The 21784-nt window shown below is 41.0% G+C and overlaps 1 protein-coding gene across 9 annotated transcripts; it reads left to right on the forward strand.

The window, feature by feature from the left end:
• The first annotated feature begins 437 nt into the window (after positions 1-437).
• Positions 438-20214, forward strand: pax6b (paired box 6b). Of its 9 annotated transcripts, none has more exons than XM_041197436.1 (11): positions 453-484; positions 3218-3348; positions 3933-4148; positions 4958-5096; positions 12352-12366; positions 14215-14373; positions 14591-14673; positions 16541-16691; positions 18644-18759; positions 18859-19009; positions 19861-20014. In XM_041197436.1, the coding sequence occupies exons 1-11, from the start codon at positions 475-477 to the stop codon at positions 19944-19946; spliced, it is 1257 nt and encodes a 418-aa protein (XP_041053370.1). In that variant the 5' UTR covers positions 453-474; the 3' UTR covers positions 19947-20014. The 9 variants fall into 9 exon arrangements, with proteins under 9 accessions (XP_041053368.1, XP_041053370.1, XP_041053361.1 ...); XM_041197427.1 differs by lacking the exon at positions 12352-12366 and adding an exon at positions 3769-3808 and having other exon boundaries at positions 475-484; positions 3218-3392; positions 4958-5123; XM_041197429.1 differs by lacking the exon at positions 12352-12366 and adding an exon at positions 3767-3808 and having other exon boundaries at positions 475-484; positions 4958-5123.
• Positions 20215-21784: the final 1570 nt, after the last annotated feature.

Consider the following 21784-nt stretch of genomic DNA (forward strand, 5'->3'; position numbering starts at 1 on the left):
GGGAGTTTCAGGAAACTACACCAATAATATATTTATTTAAAACGCCCGCCAGGTTGCCATAATAAACTTTTTTTTGTTTTCTTTTTCCATAGAGGGAAGACTTTAACTAGTATCAAACAGATGCCTGTGGTCACAGACTGTCAACACAGGGTTCAGGCAAGTTTCAAATATTATTGCATTCGGGTAGCAGTTAAATATCGAAAATTCAAAACAGCCCTTAATTCCAAAAGATCATGGCTTTGTATTAAGGGTATATAGAATATAGCTGCCCGCGGCTTCTGCGTACCGTATATGTTTTGTTTTTAACCAATTCTTTTAAAATTGTTCCCTTTGAAGAATATGTTAGAGTCAGATTTCTCAGAGATTGTAGATGTTTCCTTGACTGCCTGTGACTTTGCCCTGATTAACGCATAGTTTTATTACTATCAGAACACAATAAACAAGCCACGTGGGACTCTGGTGTAACAATTCAACATGCAGAACAGTAAGTGATGCTTCGTGTACTTATGTGAATCACCGAGAAATGCCAAATATTAACGTGTGTCAGGAATAGGTCGCCCCCGCCCCCCACCACCCTCCCCTCCCCCCCGCCACACGCACACACACACACACACACTTCAAGTGTTAAGGCCGAATAATGTAGGTTTCATAATTAATAATAAAAACACGTCTGCTTTAGCTGACCAGCCAGACCTTCGCTGGCAATTTTCAGCGTTTGTATGGAGCATTAGAATTGCTGGGATGTAAGCGTTGTGAGTGTCAGACATGGACCATGTTAAGAAGGGTTACCAGCTATTTATTGCCAATAAATGTATGCTAAGCGCCAAGTAAAATGACTACCTGAATTTACCAACTACTTAAAAATGAGAAGATACGATCACTTCGATTACCTATGGGCCCTTATTTTGCAAGAACACTGCATGTAAGCATCTCTCATGTTCCCGAACTCCACTACAAAACTGAACCTGGAGCTTTACAAACGCGCATGTTCTTTGTTCATTTTCCACCATGGTTGCTTTATATCTGATTATGAATCGCAGGCATTTGATCCAAATTTCACACTCCCAAAATTAAAGAAAACTCTTAATTGTTTACGTTTTAAAGAAAAATGCATTTAGTTGCTAAAGTGAATTAAAACCTCCCCAAAGTAGCATTACTGAGAACGAAAAATATAAATAAAAGTTCGGATACGTGTACTCAATCTTAATAGGATTAATTGAAATGGGTTGTGTGAGTGTGTGTGTGTGTGTGTATGATCGAGTAAGCTGTTGTGCGAATTGCTGAAGAGATATCATTCGGGTGAAGCCTTTAGTTTGTTTAAAGGTCGCGGCGGGCTCTGCGGGCTTTGTGCTAATAACTCCTGGGTGTATATGCTGCATAACATCCAAATTGCCACCATATGTTTTCGTATTAGATGACTCGCAATAGAATACGGGGCGCATAATCATCGCCACTGGGCGATTCCTCCACGCCCCAGTACAGAGACTAGTACAGTGATTAAGATATACCTATTTTTTTAAAAAAAGGTGCTGCTTGTACATGCCCTTCTCTTTAAAAAAAAATTAAACCCGGAAACTTGCACGTGGAAGTGTGGGGGAGGGGCGAGTTGAGGTGCAGTAAAGGCCTTAGCATTTGTTAGCCAGTGTAAGGTATACTGCTTAATGTGCACCGTGTCTTTTGATAGGGAACTCGATACTCTCACACATAAACTGGGCGTCAGTGCTCCAGGTACCTGGGCTGACGGTTTTGTTTCAAGAGGTTCACACCTTTTGCTGTTGTTTGAGAATGTCAGGCTTGTTTCAGAATTGATGTCCTGTTTGAGTGTGTGATACGTGAATTCATGCTTTTTTAAAAGAAAAAATCATACTTGCAACTATCATATTTCAAATTTGTGGGAAACTGGCACCGAAGTGTCTTTTTGACTTTAATAGATTTTCCAAAGGAAAGAATGCATTACTTGTCATTGGCTTGATTTCTTTTTAAAAATAAATGCCCAGGTATAAGATTGGGATAAAGAGTTTTAGTGGAGCTGTGTACCCGTGGTTCTAATCAACAGATAAGTTTTAAAGCAGTCAGAAGATAATGGACTATAAATATGTAATGCATATGCTTTTTAAAATGTGAAATGGCCTCAGATTTAATTTTTTTTAGAGAAAGTACATTAAATGGTTGCATTTTTGCATCTTTAAACAGTGTTGATTTAAGTAGGGCGCGCGTTCCCGATGTCGTGATCGCGCCTAACCCCCAGGCAACCTTAAAATGAAGCCTTCCTTTAAGGGTAATGAGTATAGTGCAAGACACTATGAATGATATACAAATGCGGACAGAAAGGGACGTTTTATCATGCTACTATTTGTCGTGACGATAGGATTTTCAAAGTAGAACAGTGTCATAAAGTGACATGCCTGCCACAAGTGTTTGGGGCTGATCTTTTCAATTATCCTTCCGTGCACTATACAGGGAGACTTCCGCTTATTTCTAGAAATTAAGCTCAAAGTTGACGAGCAGCTAGCTTGATTTTCGAGACAAATGTCAGCAAAGCTCATCATTTTCCCTCCTATATTCGGAGCTTATTTATGGCTAAGTGGCTGGGCTTTTTGGAGCCAATTTAGCAGGCGCTCCTAGGGAGAGGAGAACAGGTTCTTTATAAGGCGGGAGCTTCCTCCAGGGACACGGTTAACAGCCAGAGTTTCAGGTTCGGGATTTCCATAAGCTCCACAATGACTGACCTTTTTCTGTTTTTTTTAACAAGCGAAGGGAAAGAATTGTTTTGGTGTATTAGACAGCTGTTGTAATTTCGGGAAGATAACGTGTGTTATTTGCAATATTGGATTGAGTTGATCTTGCATTGTCAGTTTAAGAGGAATTGTTATTTGCTCGATTGGGCGCCCTCTCGTTCGGTTTAGCGAAGCAAAAATGTTGTTCTGTTGGCTTCCTTTGCTTTCATGCAGTGTCTGGCTCGAGTGGTTTATTGCACTTATTTCGGTTTGGTAATTTGTTGGCGCACCGACGCTGCTCGTTGCTCGTAAGCTATTCCGGTTTGATTGGTTTTGCGAGCTAGAGAGCGCGTTCATGGGTCAGGTTTTTTTTTGTGTGTGCGTGTTTTACAATTGGGATCGCCGGCGGGATTAACGACGGGCACTGTGAGCAGCGGACTTCACTGACCGTACCTCCTCGTCTCGGCCGCTGAATATGTTCGCTGTTACTTTGTCCCTAGGTCACAGTGGAGTGAACCAGCTCGGCGGTGTGTTTGTTAATGGTCGACCATTGCCCGATTCGACCAGACAAAAAATAGTCGAACTTGCTCACAGTGGAGCCAGACCCTGCGATATTTCAAGGATCCTCCAGGTAACAATATCTCAGTTAATAAGTCTATATTCATATCTTTCCAAATTGACCAAAAAAACGCATGCAAGATGTCAGTGTTACAGTTGCATATGCAATCAGCTTATTGAATCATTTTCTAGAAGGGGTTTTCTACAATCCAAAAATGCTTCCTGAAAATTGCATTCGTACCTTCAAAGTAATTTCTTTCAAAATTGACAAAAAAAAGCAAGAAATTATCTTGAAATGATTGAGAAATGGTAAGATTTCCCCCTGCCATTTAAGGGTTTATTTTTGTATTGTAGACCCAATGTTGATGCAAAAAAAATTAAGTTTGAAACTTTTTTTTAAATAACTTTGGCACGCGCCAGAAATTCTCTTTGAATCGATGCAATATTGGTACGTTTCCCATTGCCATTTAAGGTATATTTTTGTATTGTAGACCCATGCTGATGCAAAAGTCCAAGTAGTGGATAATCGAAAAGTAAGCTCAACATTGTTTAACTATATTTATATACCTATATAAATACATATTATCAAACAAAAAGAGCCATTTTATTTGTAAAACCTTTTTTTGATAGAATTGCTTTCTTTTTTTATTATTATAGGTTTCCAACGGCTGTGTCAGTAAAATCCTGGGCAGGTATTATGAAACTGGATCCATCAGACCCAGGGCAATCGGAGGGAGTAAACCAAGGGTAGCAACTCCTGAAGTTGTGTCCAAGATCGCTCAGTATAAACGCGAGTGCCCGTCGATTTTTGCATGGGAAATTCGAGACAGATTGCTCTCTGAGGGGGTCTGTACTAACGACAATATACCAAGTGTGAGTAAAACATTTAATTAACTTTTAACGGAGTGAAGGTTTTATTTATTGTCACTAACAACTGCACACAGAAAGAACGCCCTATTTGCTCAAACATTTTTTTCTCACAAAAAAAAATATGTGTGATTTCATTATCAAGAAACCGCAGCGATGGAGACAAAAAAACTATCTCCCTTAGACATCGATTGTTCATCAAATTTACATTTCCTGCGGATTTTAACTCATTTATTCTGGCCACTAAAGATGGAATTTAAAGAAATCTTGCCATCTTATTCGATAGATAAAAATGCAACGATAGGAAGTGGGACTATTTAAACCCAGCGACAATGTGAAAATTTGATAATCCTGATTCAAGTGATTATTTTTACCGTTACTCTTGAATTCGGTAAAGATTGATGTAGGCGTTCACCACTTAACTTAGTGCAACGCACGAAATCAGTTGGTGCAGATCCAGTCCTAAGGTTGTGCCAATTTATATATATATATATATATTAATTAAGCGTGATTATTTACATTTGCGATTAATTTTATTTTGTGCTGTTTATTGGTATAAATGCAGATGAACGCAAACTTGTCAAATCTTTACGTATATGCACCACTTAAGATAGAGACTGGATTGTCATGCGAAATAAATTTCAGAGATCAAGTTACTATCGATTAGATGATTATAATTCTTGTGTATTTAGTTAGATTTTATTTCAGTTAGACAACTGCGTGGACTAATTGCGCACATTTGTGAATTTCAACATTCAAATTGTTCATTTAAAGAGCGGAAAGGTATTTAAGAAGAATGGCTAATTGGCTTTCAGGTGTCATCGATTAACCGAGTCCTTCGCAACCTGGCTAGCGAAAAGCAACAGATGGGAGCAGATGGGATGTATGATAAACTAAGGATGCTGAACGGTCAGACAGGTGCATGGGGTACCCGGCCAGGCTGGTATCCGGGCAGTTCGGTGCCAGGGCAACCCAACCAAGGTAAGGGATACTGCGTGGCTACACTTACAAGGGCCGACAAATCCAATCTACAGCTTTCCTGGATGTGTAGTTAGATCGTGATACTCAGATATGCGGCTATTTCGGGCAGTTGTTCAGCAAGTGGGTTAAGGTGAATATCTCTCAGTCAATGAAAGGATAAAGATCAACCAAGCAGTTCAGGTACACTTTATCCAATAAGCTTTTTTTAAATAATGGGCCATTTGTATCTTTGCTATTTGTTGGTCACCTGCTCTAACTGTCAAGAGTCAGCGGCGTCCAGATTCCTCCGCTAACTTATCCTCTGCTGTTTTTTCGTTCATGAGGCCAATGTATTGCATTCGACCATTGCGTAATCATGTTTATTCTAATATCTAAAAAGCAGCAAAACAGTTGCAGACAATCACTGTGAGAGGAGGAAGTCAGAACATCGAGAAGTAGAGATGAATTAAAGGCGCTATGCAAGGCAATGCATGAAGGAATGCATTTTGTCCGTGTCGAGGTTTATTTCGTCTCAAAATGTTTGAACAATGAAACCGTCCAACGCGTATAGCGGGCAAGTCACCAACGTGCCCGCTATAAGCGGTAGGAACTGTAAGGCTATAAAGACCAACAACACCTTGCTTTTGTATTTCGCCCTTAACGGAAAGCCCGCCCCCAGGTGCTCAGCAGATTAACAATCGATTCCTTTTAGGCGAATTGTTCAAACCATCTAACTCATACTGCCCTGTCGCATCCTTCCAGTTCAGACAAGAACTGTGGAGGTTCATGTGCGTGACTGTAACATTCCTCCGGAACATCCGCAAACAGAGCGGGTGTAAGGCCACTGTTCAAATTGCCTTTAATTCACTTGGATAAACCATTGCTTCCACTGCTCAGATTGTTAAATATGACTATATAATCCACTGTACATACCTCCAAATTTAGAATGAAGCTTAATCATGAAAGATCTAGTTAATTATATGAGTATCTTAAGTTCCATCTTTTTATATATCAATGGGGGGAAAAAAACATCACCTGCAATTAAAATCAAGCTTGAACTATGCGGCAGCGCAGAATGTGAATCACAACATCTCATGATTGCTGTAAATAGGCGCGGCCTTTAGTCATCAGTGAATGTAAACCAGTTAAACTGCGCAGTGAAACACTCAGGAAGTCCGGGGAAGTGTGCAGAAAGCATTTTTTTCTTGAAAAATATATTTTGATCATTGGTCAATGGCTTTTACCTTGAACACTTTGTCTGAAGGTAGAGGAGGTCGCAAGTATGGTTAGAGAGTGCAAGAGAAAGGGGGCCTGGTGCATATTAATCTATTTAAAGTAACCCTTTCTGTTAACTACACAACCACTACGTTGACAGCACGAAAGCCATACAACTCAGAACAAATAACGCCCGGGTCAGTCACTTTGGAAATAAATATATATTCCTATCTAGTTAAAAAAAATGCTTGATATAATAACAGACTTTTTTTGTAAACCATATTCCAATGTTGTAAGAATACAAGTGGACGTGGTTCTGAGACCTTACATTATTATATATAACTTCCTTCACTTGAAGTCAACCGAGAAGCTGACGTCGTTCATGTTTAAGGTTAGCTCATGTTTATTATCGCGATAACAGCGAGATAATTTGCAGTGTAATTGGATGTGATGTTACTGGCTGGGGATGGGGATGGGGATGGGGGAGGGGGGTGTAGGTGGGGGGGTTGGGTGGGGGGTGGTGGTTGATGTAGAGAGACCGACAAGTGAATCATTTTCTGTATCCTGTGTGTCATTAGTGAGCCTGTCCGTGACAGTCATCAGCCGAGGGAGGAGGTGTCCCGTCCACAACCTGCTTTTTGTTCGCAGAATCAGCAACAGTGTGCGGAATATATTGTACAAAGGATGTTTCAGCCACACGCAAGAATTTGTTATGGGAACAATTCTGTCGCTATGTAATTGCTCATTAGAGAGCGTTTTGTTTCTCATTAAGCAACATGAATAAGCGTCTAGTTCTAGGAGACAGCTGTAGAAATGTTACACATGAGACCCCTGGACACCATATCGCACCACTTGCCAATTAGACATGTCAGCTTTCTGAGAAGCAAACAATATAAGAAGGGCACAAGAAAGATACACAGCAGCGCATTGCTTTCTGTAAGATATCCGCAGCTTGTTATAGCACTCTTAATGAAGCCATCGACACAACTAACAACGAGTGTATTGGAACACAAGGGCGCTTTAAAAGTCCAAACTTCTAAACAACTTTAACTCTCCACTCATCACAGAAAGAGTACAAACAAACCTGGGAATGCAACCATTGCTGAGAGACTGGATAGCCGTGTGGCAATGTAAAAGTAAAGTCATACCTTTCTCGATGACTTGAATAGTCCTATATATTGAATGTAGGGGGTAGGGAGGCACCACTATTAACTAAATAGCCGAGACTTACACCCAATACATTTTTATTTCAAAAGCCTGTATTTTTTAATCTTGTGAATGCATTATACTTAATGTATAACCGAAAGAATTAAATGTGGGAATACAGGAGTTACTGCTCTGGTGTAATTTGAATCTATTGCTGGATAAGGGGATTAAAAATTATGTTTTAAGTTACCATAAATTCTTGATGCAAGAGACGTACCAAGCTGCAATTATTCTATTGGTTAATATCTAAAAAATCATTTCGATATGTCTTTTCATTTCACGCTGTGTTTTTGAGCCTGGTTTGGGCCTGTTTTGTTTGGCTCTTAACTCGAAGTGACTGTTAAGGCTGTCTAGATATTTTAGGTGAATTGTGTAGATTGGAATCCCTAGGGATAGCAAGGGAAATCCAAACTTGTTTACTGCAATTATACGGTAATGATGTTGGTGGAGGTGGGATGTTCTTGACAGTTGCTTTGAATGGTTAGGACCGTGTAGGCCGCGGGCGGAATCATGTCGAGTTTGACTGCTCTACATTCGGACCCATGATTGTTGTTTAATAAATGCACAGTCTCTGACAGGCCTTAATGAGCGACTGTCAATTCGAGCCACACAAAATACTGTATACTGTTTGGGATCCAAATAAAATTCAGAACAACAATTTTTTTTGCAGGCACGACATAGTTAGAACCATAGAATCAAACAGCACAGAAGGACGCCATTCAGCCCATCCTGCCTGGCCCTGTGCTCTTTGAACCAGAAATCCGACTGGTCCCATTCTCCTACTCTTTCTCCATAGCCCTGTAAATGTTTCCTTTTCAGACGTGTCTCTTGATAGCTCTATCTTGAACATTAACTCTTATGCAATATCCTGTTACAATCAGCATCGCTCCAAACAGATTATCCCGTTATTATCACATTGCTGTTTGTGGGAGCTTACTGTTCGCAAGTTGGCTGCCACGTGTCCAACATTGTAACAGTGGACCACAGTTCTAAAGTACTTCATTGGTCATAAAGAGCTTTGGGACATCCTGTGGCCGGGAAAGGCGCAGTGTTAGTGCGAGTCTTTGTTTCATCGGATTCACGAAATGTTGTAATTTTTTTAGCATGAAACAGAGGGACTGTGTTACCAGTGATAGCTGCATTGCAACTGGACAATTTTCAGCAGAAATAACATTATATCACCTGTTTTGAAGTCATTTCTAAATCGAAACATAAGGTATCATTTAGGCGGAGTTGTAGAGAACCTAAAGTCATACAATTTTAAAAATCTCAATCTTAATCTCATTATCAATTTTGACCATTGACTTTCCTGATGCATTGTGTGATTGTAACAGCGATAGCAAACGTGTAATCGCACATTCCCCAAACAGTAATTGCCTCTGTTAAATGGTCTGAGAAAGCTGACGACGAAAGTTGTAATCTGACCCATTGCCTGCGTCACAATGACACTGAAATAATCGAAGTACACAAACTTGTAAATATTTTAGCCAATGAAAAATACGAAGTAACGTGGTTTCATTTTCTCAAGCATATTTATTAAATATATTGTACATTGCCCCTCTGAGCAGCGGACTGACTGCATTTTGAAGTTATCCGAATTTATGTAACACTTGGGTGGAAATAAAATTTATGATGTTTGAATGACTGACGCTGTGCCAGTCAGTAATGTTAAGACCCAGACAGTAAAAATAAAACGCATTAAAGAGCTTTTTTTCGCTGCAAATTTCCGTAAATAAAACGCCAACGAACTTTTAAAAGAAGCCACAATCAGGAACATTCTTTAAAGCTTTATTCCAATTGGCTAAATAAATCGTGCAAGTGATATTAATGAAAATAGTAGAAACTCTGACTTAATTCTATATCTCTTTTAAAACATAAGGAATAACACAAGGAGACAATAATTGCTTTAAAATCTAAGTCCGAACGAACTCTATCTAACTGGTCTACAGCCTTTATGTTTTTGACCAATAAAACGGCATTGAACAGATATAGCCCCCAAGTGATTAGCGGGAATCTTTTCCCAATATCCATACAGCTTCTTAATTCTTCCCAACCACCCCCACCCCCAACCTCGTGCCGCGATGTTTGAGCAGATTTTTAAAAGTCCATTACTCGATGCACAAGTCAGGGTTAGGTCTCATAGGGAGAATATGGTTTCAAGCTGATTCATGTCAGACAGCTGTGGAAAAAATAATACCAGTATCAAGCCTGACAATAGTCTAAGAGAGACATCTCTATCAGCCCTACCCTTCAAACAGGGGAGTGGGGCATTCTCCAGCGAATTAGGGTTTTAAGGATCGCTGTGACAGTTTTTTTTTTTCTCTATCTTTTTTCTCTCTTATATGGCTAAAGCCTTCTATAGGATTTAGACACTTTCCCTTTCAGAAGGTTTATGGTGAAGGGCAAAGCGTTTCTCATCTGAGCTGCAACGCTGAAAAGTGCCGCAATTCGTTTGCTATCTCCTTGCTTGTTTTCCGCGTGAATGATTAAGACACTAAGAAACTAAGGAATGATTTTATTTCCCAGCGCCTTATTGTAGAAAACAAATCCTAACCCCAGCGTCAGTTGGTCTGGCTGTGGGATAATAGGACACACATTTATCCTTCTTTTTACGGATTAGGAGTAACAGCACCAGGGACCGGGGTATTCAATTGGTTCTTTAGGAGATTTTAAACCGCCCTCCCCTAAAATAGACATAAAAGAAAGATAACTTAATTGTCTGTCGTTTGGTTTGTGTGTGTGTGTGTGTGTTTTAAATTCCTGTACACCCTTTATATCAAAGACAACCAGGAATAATTATATCTGAAGCGATTGACAATATTGCTAGGTCCCCGTTCACCTGTATTCAAATATAATATTAAAAAACAGGAATGCTTCAGAACTGAACTGTACACGTACTTATGGCGTTGTTATATATAGTATAAAGACGCAAGATTCGTTATCGTATTCAATTTGTATTTAAAGGTTCTTTCGTTTAATGGCAGTTTTTTTGGGGAGAATTCTCCTTCATTCTCGATTGCAAATCGACAATGTTCGTTTATACTGAACAGAACTGATAGTCCGATTGCGGTTAGAAATGAAAGGAAAAGAAGCGATTGGGAATGTTAGACATGGCATGGTTTAAGAACAGCGAATGCTCCACGAACGAGGTATAGGGAATCGGCCATTTGGGGAAAGTGGTTAGAAATTCGTTTGAAGAACAGAACTGCGTCTGAATTCTTGTAGTCAATTCTACAGGCAAAGGAAAGAATTGGTGATGAAATCATTTAAATCGGATCTTGGATGATGTAGGGGAAACACGTATGGGCTCCAAATTCACCAAAAGTGTATATACAGTGGTGGGCAAACACGTGAAAAGATGGAAACAAATTTAACTACAGATATTAGTTGACGCTGTCAAAAGCCACAAAATGCCATAGATTAGCTCTGTAATTAGGTGCAGCAAAAGTGGTCATATCACGGCAAAAAAACGTTCTAAAGGGAAAACAGTGCAACAGCAGTGCGTGTGAAGATTTTATTTTCTAATCTTAGCTGAGTGAGATTTTCTTTTTACGTTGAATAAACAGGTCATTGCATAGAGTCCCATTCACACTGCCCCTCCAAATGCTTTGGCCCATTCTCCTCCTACAGAATGTTTAAGCCTAAATGGCGTTGAACAGTCCAACTCACAGGGACAGTGATTAATGATAGCGTCGCACAAAGGTTAACATACTTCACTGAAAAGTCTGTTGACTGTGATCGTTGTGCGACAATGTGGAGCACTGCCTGCCTGAAGAGAATCCTTTTGTTGTCTTCCCGCGATAACCAGCGATTGTATTCTCAAAATTCTGCCCACGAAAATTTGCCAACCTTCTGGCCTGGGACTTTAATAGTTTCCGTCCTCTACTGGCATTGTACGCCTGAAAGGCTATTCAAGTGTTGGCGGCCACTGCAATAGACATGAAAAAAACGCCCATATGGTGATTAGAAAGATGGACAAAAATCTCCATTTTAAGGGAAATTCCTTAATCTTCAGAGTGGTACAATACAGCTGACAAACAGATTTCTGTAAATTCCGAATGAGCCACGTTTTACATAGAAGCAGGATAAAACTAGATAACTTATAGTCATTTACAACATTCTGGGTAAAGAAACCATTGATTCGAGGGACACATGATACAATAATTCTCGTTGGGTTTCAACCCGAATCGCGCTTTAAAAGGATTCGACCAACCATGAATCATATGAAAATTGTTATCTCATAAACCTTGCAAAAATGTCACTGAAAAGTAATATTGACAGATGTTTACAGGATTGTACTTGCATTGTTGCAAGAATTTAATAATGTGGAGTGCGTACTGACAGTTAGTCTTCTGTTTAGCCATTCGATATAGCTTTGCCCTGTTGGTAGCAGACATGTATCTGGAGAATCGGGTCTGCCTCGGTTAACCAAAGTGTTAAGGCATCAGCTCTGAATTTATTACAGCAGTCGTCACAAATTCTGTTCCTTTTTTAAGTACTTATGTATCACAAGTAGTGAACAGTGGTTTCTTCTAAATATAAGAAAATTATAGGCTGTTATTACTGATGATATAATTGCACCCGTGCTTAGCAACTAGAGGCCAAGATTATGAGCTTTCATGCAACATTCTAGTTAAGTCAACGAATGGAGAAATTCTGGAGTTCGAACTTCTGGAATGTACAGACTACAAAGTTAGACAGTAACTTGGCAGGAAACTTTGGATAAGAATAGCCGCCCCCCCCCCCCCCCCCACCCCCCCCCCCCCCAACAATTACCAGGAATAACTAGGAGTGAAGAGGAAATTCTAGCCTCACTTTTCGACTACAGATGCACTTTCAAGTCGTTGCTTGCATCGTATCTGAACAACGCAATGGTCAGAACGGAGTTAGATTGGTGGTTATCCCTCCCCCATTGAGATCTACAGTAAACAGCTCGAACGCTTAATGTAATGCAGATCAGCTTCCTCCCAACATCAACGAGGATTTTATGCTAAATTTAGTTAGTTATATTAGAAGGCCCAATATGGTTTGGCTATTTTTGAAGGATGACTTTGCACTGAATGTGCAGTGATACTACACCCAGTGCCAAACAAAGTGGTGTGAACCTATCTGCTTGAAGTGTTTTCACACCTGACTTCAGCAATCAGGTGGCTTCTTGACCCGCGAGAATACTGCTTGGTCTACTCGCTGATACAAAGATACTGGTGCCCGAGAAACATGGCGTATTCTTTATGGATGCTTGAAGTTTCATTTACTCTTTACTTTCTTTCAATTTCAGGTCATTTTAATTAAGGAAAATTCAATCAGCGATTTGTTTGTTAGTCAGCTGAAAATGGTATAGATATATCACAGCGAAACATGCCATTCGGCCCAACTAGACCATGCTGGTAGAGAAAAATGCCTGTGTTGGGGGTTATTATAATCAAATACAATTAAAATAAATAACAAAATCAATTAATGGGGATGAATTATTTCAAGACATTGAAATATTTTGATATTTTTGAACATTTAAACGTAGACCCAAGGAACCACAGGAGAAAAGATTCTCTATTGAGGTTGGGCGGTTGTATCTTGAACAGGCTACTCAGATTTTTTATTCATTTACGGAATGTGGGTGTCGTTGACTAGGCTGGCATTTATTACCCAGCCATAGTTGCCCTTGAGAAGGTGGTGGTGAGCTGTCATCTTGAAGCATTGCAGTCCATGTTGTGTAGTTGCACACACAGTGCTGTTAGGGATGGAGTTCCAGGATTTTGACCCAGTGACATTGAAGGAACAGCGATATCTTTCCAAGTCAGGATGGTGAGTGGCTTGGAGGGCAACTTCCAGGTGGTGGTGTTCCCATGTATCAGTTGCCCTTGTCCTTCTAGATGGTAGTAGCCATGGTTTTGGAAGGTGCTGCCTAAGGAGTCTTGGTGAATTCCTGCAGTGCATCTTGTAGATGCTGCTACTATGTGTCAATGGTAGAGGGAGTGAATGTTTGTGGATGTGGTGCCAATCAAGTGGGCTGCTTTGTCCTGGATGGTGCCAAGCTACTTGAGTGTTGTTGGAGCTGCACTCATCCAGGCAAGTGGAGAGTATTCCATCGCACTCCTGACCTGTGCCTTGTAGATGGTGGACAGGCTTTGGGTAGTCAGGAAGTGAGTTACTCACTGCAGGCTTCCTAGTCTCTGACCTGTTCTTGTAGCCACAGTATTTATATGACAGGTCAAGTTCAGTTTCTGGTCAATGGTAACCCCCAGGATGTTGATAGAAGGGGATTCAGTGATGGTAATGCCATTGAATGTCATGAGGCAATGGTTAAATTCTCTCTTGTTGGAGATGGTCATTGCCTGGCACTTGTGTGGCGCAAATGTTACTTGTCATTCCAAGCCTGGATGATCTCCAGGTCTTGCTGCATTTGGACATGGACTGCTCCAGTATCCGACGAGTCGCGAATGGTACTGAACGTTGTGCAATCATCAGCGAACTTCTGACCTTATGATGGAAGGAAGGTCATTGATGTAGCAGCTGAAGATAGCTGGTCCTAGTTCGATATACACCATTTGAGAAACTCGAGCACACTTACGAAAGAATTTGCTACTTATGTTGAATGTTATTGAGGCTAATATTCTCATTGACCTCACGCTATAGTCGGTATAAGAAGCCGAGTGCCTTTAATTTGTTGTTGCTTCCTCCGCTATTACTCCAGATGGCTGTCAGCAACAGGAAGGAGGCGGTGAAAATACAAACTCCATCAACTCAAACAGCGACGATTCAGACGAAGCACAAATGAGACTCCAGCTCAAAAGGAAACTGCAGAGAAACAGAACATCTTTCACCCAGGAGCAGATCGAGGCCCTGGAGAAAGGTAACAATAACAGGACCAGCGATTGGGAGGGAGGGAGTGGGGCGGGTGCATGGAAGGGGACGAGAAAGGGCAAGGATGGGTGCACGAGGCCGAGATAGTGAGTAAGAGAAAGGACATGAGAGAAATGCCACCTTCTTGAATTCCAGCTGCTGAAAAAGCTCTCTATTTCTTATTTTGTTAAGATCCGTAAACAAACAAAAGAACTTTCTTCTTCCAGAATTCGAAAGAACTCATTATCCTGACGTGTTTGCCAGAGAACGATTAGCGGCCAAAATAGATCTCCCGGAAGCTAGGATACAGGTAAACCAATGCCGTGTTTCTGAATGTGACTCAACCTGGCTGCATTGCGAAAAAAAAAAACACTTGAAGCTCTTTGGAATGTTTCTGAGACATGATAAGGTAGATGAATGCGAGGCTTTATTTGGTAACTTTTTGAGGCTAAGACTTCAATAACTTTTGAACTGCGTGTCAATTTTTGTCAGTGATTTGCGCAAAGGAATGGAATTTCTCTCTGCTTGAGCCAGAATATAGAGTGGAAATTTCAATCCCATACCGTCCAAAGCTGGAATGCCTATTAGGTATATTGCACAGGCAGAAATCGACCTCAAATTTGTAAACATAGAAACATCCTGCTTTTATTTTATTGTTTCAAGCACAATGCTTTCCACCGATTTTTATATTCTTTTCGTTTTGTTGCATTTGAGTCAGGCGCAGCTCAGTTGGTAGTACTCTCGCCGATGCAAAAACTTGCATTTCCCATAGATAACACCTTTCATGATCACAGGACGTCCCAAAGTACTTCACAGCCAATGTAGTATTTTTGAAGTCAGTCATTGTTGTAATGTTGGAAACACTGCAGCTAATTGCACACAGCAAACTCTGGCAGACAGTAGTGAAATAATGACCAGATTATCTGATTTTGTCGTGTTGCTTGAGGGATAAATATTGGCCAGGACACTGGGGGTAGCTCCACTGATCTTCAAAATAGTGTCATGGGACGTCTTTCATCTTTGTGTTCAGGTCTCTGGAGTGGTACTTGAATCTATAAACTTGTAACTCAAAAGCAAGAGCAACTGTGCGACAAATCACATTCAGAGGAGTTGAGTCACTCTGAGACTGAATGCTATGGATTCCAATCGTCCACAAGTGACTTGAGCACAAAAGTTAGGCCCATACTTCAGTGCAGCAGTGAGTGTAGTGTCTGCGGTACCATCTGTTGGATGCAATAATAAACCGAAGCCCCGTCTGACCTCTCTGGTGGATGTAAAATATTCTATGGTATTATTTCAAAGATAAGTAGGGGAGTTTTGCCAGGTGTCCTGATCAATAATTACCCTCAAACACTATCACAAAAAAATTATATGGTAAGTATCATATTGCTATTTGTGGGATGTTGTGCGCAAATTGGTGTTTCCTACATTTCAATGTAGCAGCGGCGATGGTGCTGTAGCCGTACTATCACTTGGTTAGTAATTCAGTGGCCCAAGCTAATACTCTGGAATAGTTCAAATCCCGCCAAGGTAATAGCAATGTGGCTGAATTTTAACTACACTCTGAATAGTCTAGCAAGTTAGTAAGTATAGGGATAGGTAACAAATGCTGGCCTTGCCACTGACGCCTATGACTGGTGAAGGAATAAAGAAAAAAAATAGGATAGTGACTACGCTTCAAAAGCGCTACATTGGTTCCGTCAGCTGCGGCTCAGTCAGGCCTGAGTCAAGTGATCCACGTCCTGCTCCGGATTTGAGTCCAAAATTCCAGTGCAGTCTGAGGAAGTGCTACACTGTCAGAGGTGCTGTCTCGCGGATGAGACCTTAAACTTAAATGCCTTCCAGGCAGTTGTAAAGAGATCCCCCTGCACTACTTCAAAGAAGAGCAGGGCGTTTATCCCGAATGTTCTGGCCAATATTTATACCTAAACCAAATCCACAAAGCAGATTATCTGCTCATCATCACCTTGCTGTGTGTGGGAGGTTTCTGTGCGGAAATTGGCTGCCGCTTTTCTTATATTACAACAGCGACTAAACTTCAATAAGCACTTCATTTGCTACAAAGGCTTTGGGACGCCGTGAGGTGATGAAAGGCGCTATGTAAAGCAAATCTTTCTTTCCTCGAGTTTGTCATGAATTCACCTATCCCTGTCTCCCACTCCACTTTTTTTTTGCAGGTTTGGTTTTCCAACAGAAGAGCAAAATGGAGGCGGGAGGAAAAGCTGAGGAATCAAAGACGACAAGCCAGCAACACCCCGAGTCATATCCCCATCAGCAGCAGTTTCAGCACCAGTGTTTATCAACCCATTCCACAGCCCACGACTCCCGGTGAGGACAATGTGCCAGGTTATATCCATGAGTTATTCCAGGTTGCACAACAGAAATACGGTCAAAACTGCCTCTGGGTTGGTCGGGGAGGAGGGTAGTGGGTTGGGGGAGGAGGGGGGGAGGGTGGGGGGTGAGCGGGGGTGGTGGGGGAGAAGTGGGGGGGGGGGGAGCGGTGCTTACTGAAACAAGCATATGATCAACCACTCAATTACAAAACAAATCCGGAAAGAGTAGTGCAAAATCATTAAAGCAAGAAATGAGTTAAGAGAGAAGGAAAGTTCAACACCACCAGCATTTTTTCCAGATATATTGTCGCTAATGTTTTATTAATTGGCAAATCAACGCACGTTTAATGTGAAGGTTGAATTTCCGTCATGAACAGAATGACACGTACACATTTGTAATAAATTGTTGAGACTTAGTAATTATGATTTCCCGAGAACCGAAAAGTGCAGTGATTACAATAAGAGAACATGTAAAAATGTTATCTGCTTTTGCGGCCCATTTGTCCCCAGACCCCCGAGGGCATCATAAGAATAGAAATATGTTCTACGTGGAATTGAAGTCTTAATTGGGTCAGTGCTAATAGGATGCATTCCTTTGCAGCCGGAATTTTCCCTGTTTGTTTTAACAGCGACTGATGGGGTTACCTTAATATAGGGACTATCTGATAAAAGAGGCAGTTTTATTTATTTTTATCAAGGTAGCTGGCTTCAGTTGCGTCTGGGTAACAATATGAACGGACAATCAGGTCTTGTAACGTGGAGAAGATGGATTATTAATAAATATTGAATAATGAAATTCTATGCAATTAATTATGTTGCTTAAGTCCACCGTGTCACTGTCAATGCGTCAGAGAGTCGATCAACCACTGCCCACAATTCCCCAGCCACTACTCCCCACCCACCACCACACCACCACCCCCTCGCCCACCCCCCCCACCACGCCCACCACCACCACCACCACCACAACGTAGTTCAATAGCTAAATCCTTTGGGTATTATAACACTGAATTCCACAGGTCAGATAAGTGCCTAGTCGCATTACTAATCTATGTTGAACCGGGTGATTCCCCAATCCGGCGGTGTTTCAAAATTGCTGGTCAGGAGATGGCAAGCATCGTCCATCGTTTCCTGCGACCTCACCACTGCCCAACTGCACCGGTTGGGGTGCACTTAGATGGTGAGGTCAGGCTGACCAAGCTGTGACAGACCCCACCATTAACCACAGAGCCCCGGTGGCTGAAAGGTGGTCAAGCACTGGAGGAACGGAAACTATGGATTCAAATTTCAGCATGAAGACGATGGAAGCAGTTGGTATGGCAGACAGAGAGAGGCTATTTCCCCTGGTGGGGATGTTCAAAACAAAAGGATAAAGCCTTAAAATTCGAACAAGGCAATTCAGGGGTGATTTGACACAAAGGGTCGTGGAAATCAGGAATTCACCCCCCGAAAGCCAAACACGCTCTAGGTTGCGGGGGGGGGGGGGGGGGGGGGGGGGGCAATTGACAATATAAAAATTGAAATTGATAAGTTGTTAGATCTCTGTTAGGTAAGGGTATTACGAGTTATGGGACAAAGACTGGTAAATCGAGTTAAGTAACAGTCAGTCATAATTTGATTCAATGGCAGAACAGGCTCGAGGGATTGAATACAAAAACAGAATTACCTGGAAAAACTCAGCAGGTCTGGCAGCATCGGCGGAGAAGAAAAGAGTTGACGTTTCGAGTCCTCATGACCTTCGACAGAACTTGCGTTCGTGAATGGCCATTCTCATGTTTCTGGGATTGGCCACATTCAGTGGGGGAGGTGTAGAGACAACCGATTGGCGGGGAATGCCAAATGACCAAACCATCAGTGTGAAATTAAATTGCATCCATGCACAGGTTTATCATTATGATACAATGTCCCAAATTATTGTCTCTAACGTAGTATCGCTTCTTCTGTTTCCAGTTTCCTCTTTTGCCACAGGTGCAATGCTGGGTCGGGCAGACACATCCCTTACAAACACTTACAGCGCACTGCCACCGATGCCCAGTTTCAGCATGGCAAACAACCTGTCTATGCAAGTAAGTATGGAGCAGAGCAAACAGAATCAACAGCCATTAAATGCTTTCTCTACGGCATGCACAAACGGATCTTGTGTTTTCCATTTGTTTTTCGAAAAGTCGCCAGTGTCCAGCCAAACGCCGTCTTACTCCTGTATGCTGCCCAACAGCCCGTCAGTTAATGGACGCAGTTATGACACGTACACGCCGCCTCATATGCAGTCACATATGAACCCCCAGTCCATGGGCACCTCGGGGGCCACATCCACAGGTAAGACTACTGAGAAGACCCATCGAAAATTCTTCAGCGCCTTATATATCAGCGCCAGTTATATTTGAGTGGGCCACTTGTGTGAACTAATATTTTGCGCACCTCAGTTCTCACTGATCCAATCCCTGTTAAGAAGATTATTCCTATTAACCACTTATTACAACCCTTTTAAAATCTCAGCTTTTTCCCTTAATGAATATTTTTGAAAAACACGCATAAACAAATATTAATATTTAATCATCAATGAATTTTAATAGATTTCGTGCTTGACGCATTTGTGAACGTATTAAGCGGTCATTTGAATTTGGGGATTGCGAAAAAATTCGTTTTGTGAACAAAATGTGAAAATTGGATCATCAGTTCTCAAAATGTGTTTCATAAGCACTTGAGGTTAAGGCGGTGTGGGTGGGGTGGTGGTGGTGGGCGTGGGGTGGGGGGCAGGACTGCTTCGTTTCTGTATTCCTGGTGAAACGACGAGTCAAAATAAACTATAATAGCCCAAGTCAGTTGTGAGTCCTGCTGCTTAAAATAGCAGAACTTTAACACAAGTGTAGCAAACATTATTAAAGATCCCCAAAGCCTCTGAGGACTGGAGCACTCAAGTCATATAATAAACAAGTTTTTTTTAAATTGTTTGGGGAATTATCACTCACCGGCAATAAATAAATACTTCTGTTTTTCTTCTGATTTTGTTTTGTAGGATTTCAAATTTATCTCATTGAACAACATCATTGTTATTGATGTAAAATTAGATTGAAAAATAACAATCATCGCGTGCAAAATAAAAGCAGTTAAGATGACTTTTTTTTTGGTATGTGTGTTTTAATGATGGTCTTGATTTGATTTCCCAGGACTTATTTCCCCTGGAGTGTCTGTACCTGTTCAAGTGCCAGGAAGCGAACCGGACATGTCTCAGTACTGGCCCCGATTGCAGTAAAAGGGAGAGCGGAAAGAGACATTGGAGAGTCGGATGCCCAGCAGTATTTGTTCCTGAGAGGAGACTCTGAAGGTATCTTTGTTCTGGGACTGCGCCCGTTACACTCACTTTGAGAAGACTCACGTGGACTTTGTGTGGTGCCAGGCGTGTGAAGTCAACGGAACAAAAAACGTTCTTTCCCCCTCCCCCACTGAAATTCTTCACTCGGTGTATTACTTGTAAATGGGCATTTCTGTATGTTTAAACCAAGAACAACTAGACTCGATGGATATTTGACACACTTTGGTCATGGAATGATTACAAGACGTCATGGTCAACATAGCGGCCACCAGTTAGGCCAATATCGAGTGCATCTACCGCTACATTTCTAGATTTTATGGACTTTGATGTTACCAACTCGTACCATTACATGACACTAAATTTTATTTTGGGGGTGGGGGGGGGGGTGTGGGGAGGGGGTGGGGGTGGGGGAAGGGAAGCCAACTTAGTTGTGTATAAGCGAGCTGTATCTGTTTGGGTTCGCCCAAGGTCGTTGACAGATAAGTTTATGTGCAAAGGTAACAGAACTTCAAGGAAGTGGACAATTTGGTAGATAAAGGTAGATTGTGTCATCGATATAATCCAATTTGTTATGTCGAAATGTAAGTATTTGTCTTCCCTAGAAATCTCCCAGAATGATTTCTATAATAAAGTTAATTTCATTTATATTCACCCGAATACGCTAGAGATGATTTATATCCACCCATGCATCATTATAGCCAACAACTCTCTATTTTTCTTCGTTTACTCCGTGCGAGCTAATTGTTCTGATATTTGTATATAGGTAGCTGTCACGTTCAAACTTTTATTTCTCGTGAAAGTAAAACGATGTTTCATACAAAATTAAACTGGTTATCAAGAGTTTTAAAACATTAAGTGTTTCAGTTATGTTCGATTGCATATCAAAGCTTCAGTCAAGATATACCAAAGCATACTTTTCAGTTACTACCTGCCTGTTTTTAAACACAGTATTGTGTTAATTTCTTTTGTCAATAAATTCAGAGGGAATTTATGGTGAACCAATCGCTTACTTTCAAAAAAAAACTACCTTTACCTGTTTAAGCGACTTAATTTTTAAGTGAAGTAAAATAAACGCTATGTTACTGGACGTATTATGGAGTTCCTAAAATGATCTTACATGTCAACATTAGACTTTTAATCATTCTTGGATGGGTGAGTTGATAAATGTAACTGGTGATATTCACGTTATAGATGCAGTAGCATTTTTTAAGTTCTGGCTTAAACACTGTAATTTTTTTGTTGTTTACACAGAATACAGCTACTAGCAGAAACAAAGCAAACTTGTAAAAATGTACATATTTTGTACAAGTATTAAAATGTCGATTGAAGGGTGACACCCCTAAATTATCAATTATGAATAATGTCGTTCTTTACGCATTAGCTAGTCATCTATTCTTGTAGCCTGAGGTCGAGTCGCTTGTTGTTGCTGCAATATCCCACATAACATTGGATAGAAGCAGAGCCAAGTTATTTAAACGAAGGAAAATAGGCGGAACAAGCACTAAAGTTTCAAACTTATGTTAAAAAAGTTTCCCCTTCTTACTCTTCATTTACCTGTAAATAATGAACCAAAACTCTGAGGGAGAGGGCAGGTAAATATCAATGCTCACGTTTGCAATAAAGTAAATCTAGTTATTATTTCCAAGGATGTAAAGATATCTGAAACCTCCTTCCGCCAAAAAGCCATTGAGGCTAATTCAGCTGACAATTTCAAAACTGAGCTCGATAGATTCTTGTTAGGCAAAGGTATTAAGAGTGAGAGAACGAAGGCGGGTAGA

Source organism: Carcharodon carcharias, chromosome 10 (assembly GCF_017639515.1).
Source record: "Carcharodon carcharias isolate sCarCar2 chromosome 10, sCarCar2.pri, whole genome shotgun sequence".
Taxonomy (NCBI): domain Eukaryota; kingdom Metazoa; phylum Chordata; class Chondrichthyes; order Lamniformes; family Lamnidae; genus Carcharodon; species Carcharodon carcharias.

What these genes read in the sequence shown, in the direction of transcription:
- pax6b (XM_041197427.1), top strand. An exon ending in AAGTAGTGGATAATCGAAAA is followed by an intron (nt 3,809 to 3,932) that starts GTAAGCTCAACA and finishes TTATTATTATAG; the next exon opens with GTTTCCAACGGCTGTGTCAG. An exon ending in GATCGAGGCCCTGGAGAAAG is followed by an intron (nt 14,374 to 14,590) that starts GTAACAATAACA and finishes TTCTTCTTCCAG; the next exon opens with AATTCGAAAGAACTCATTAT.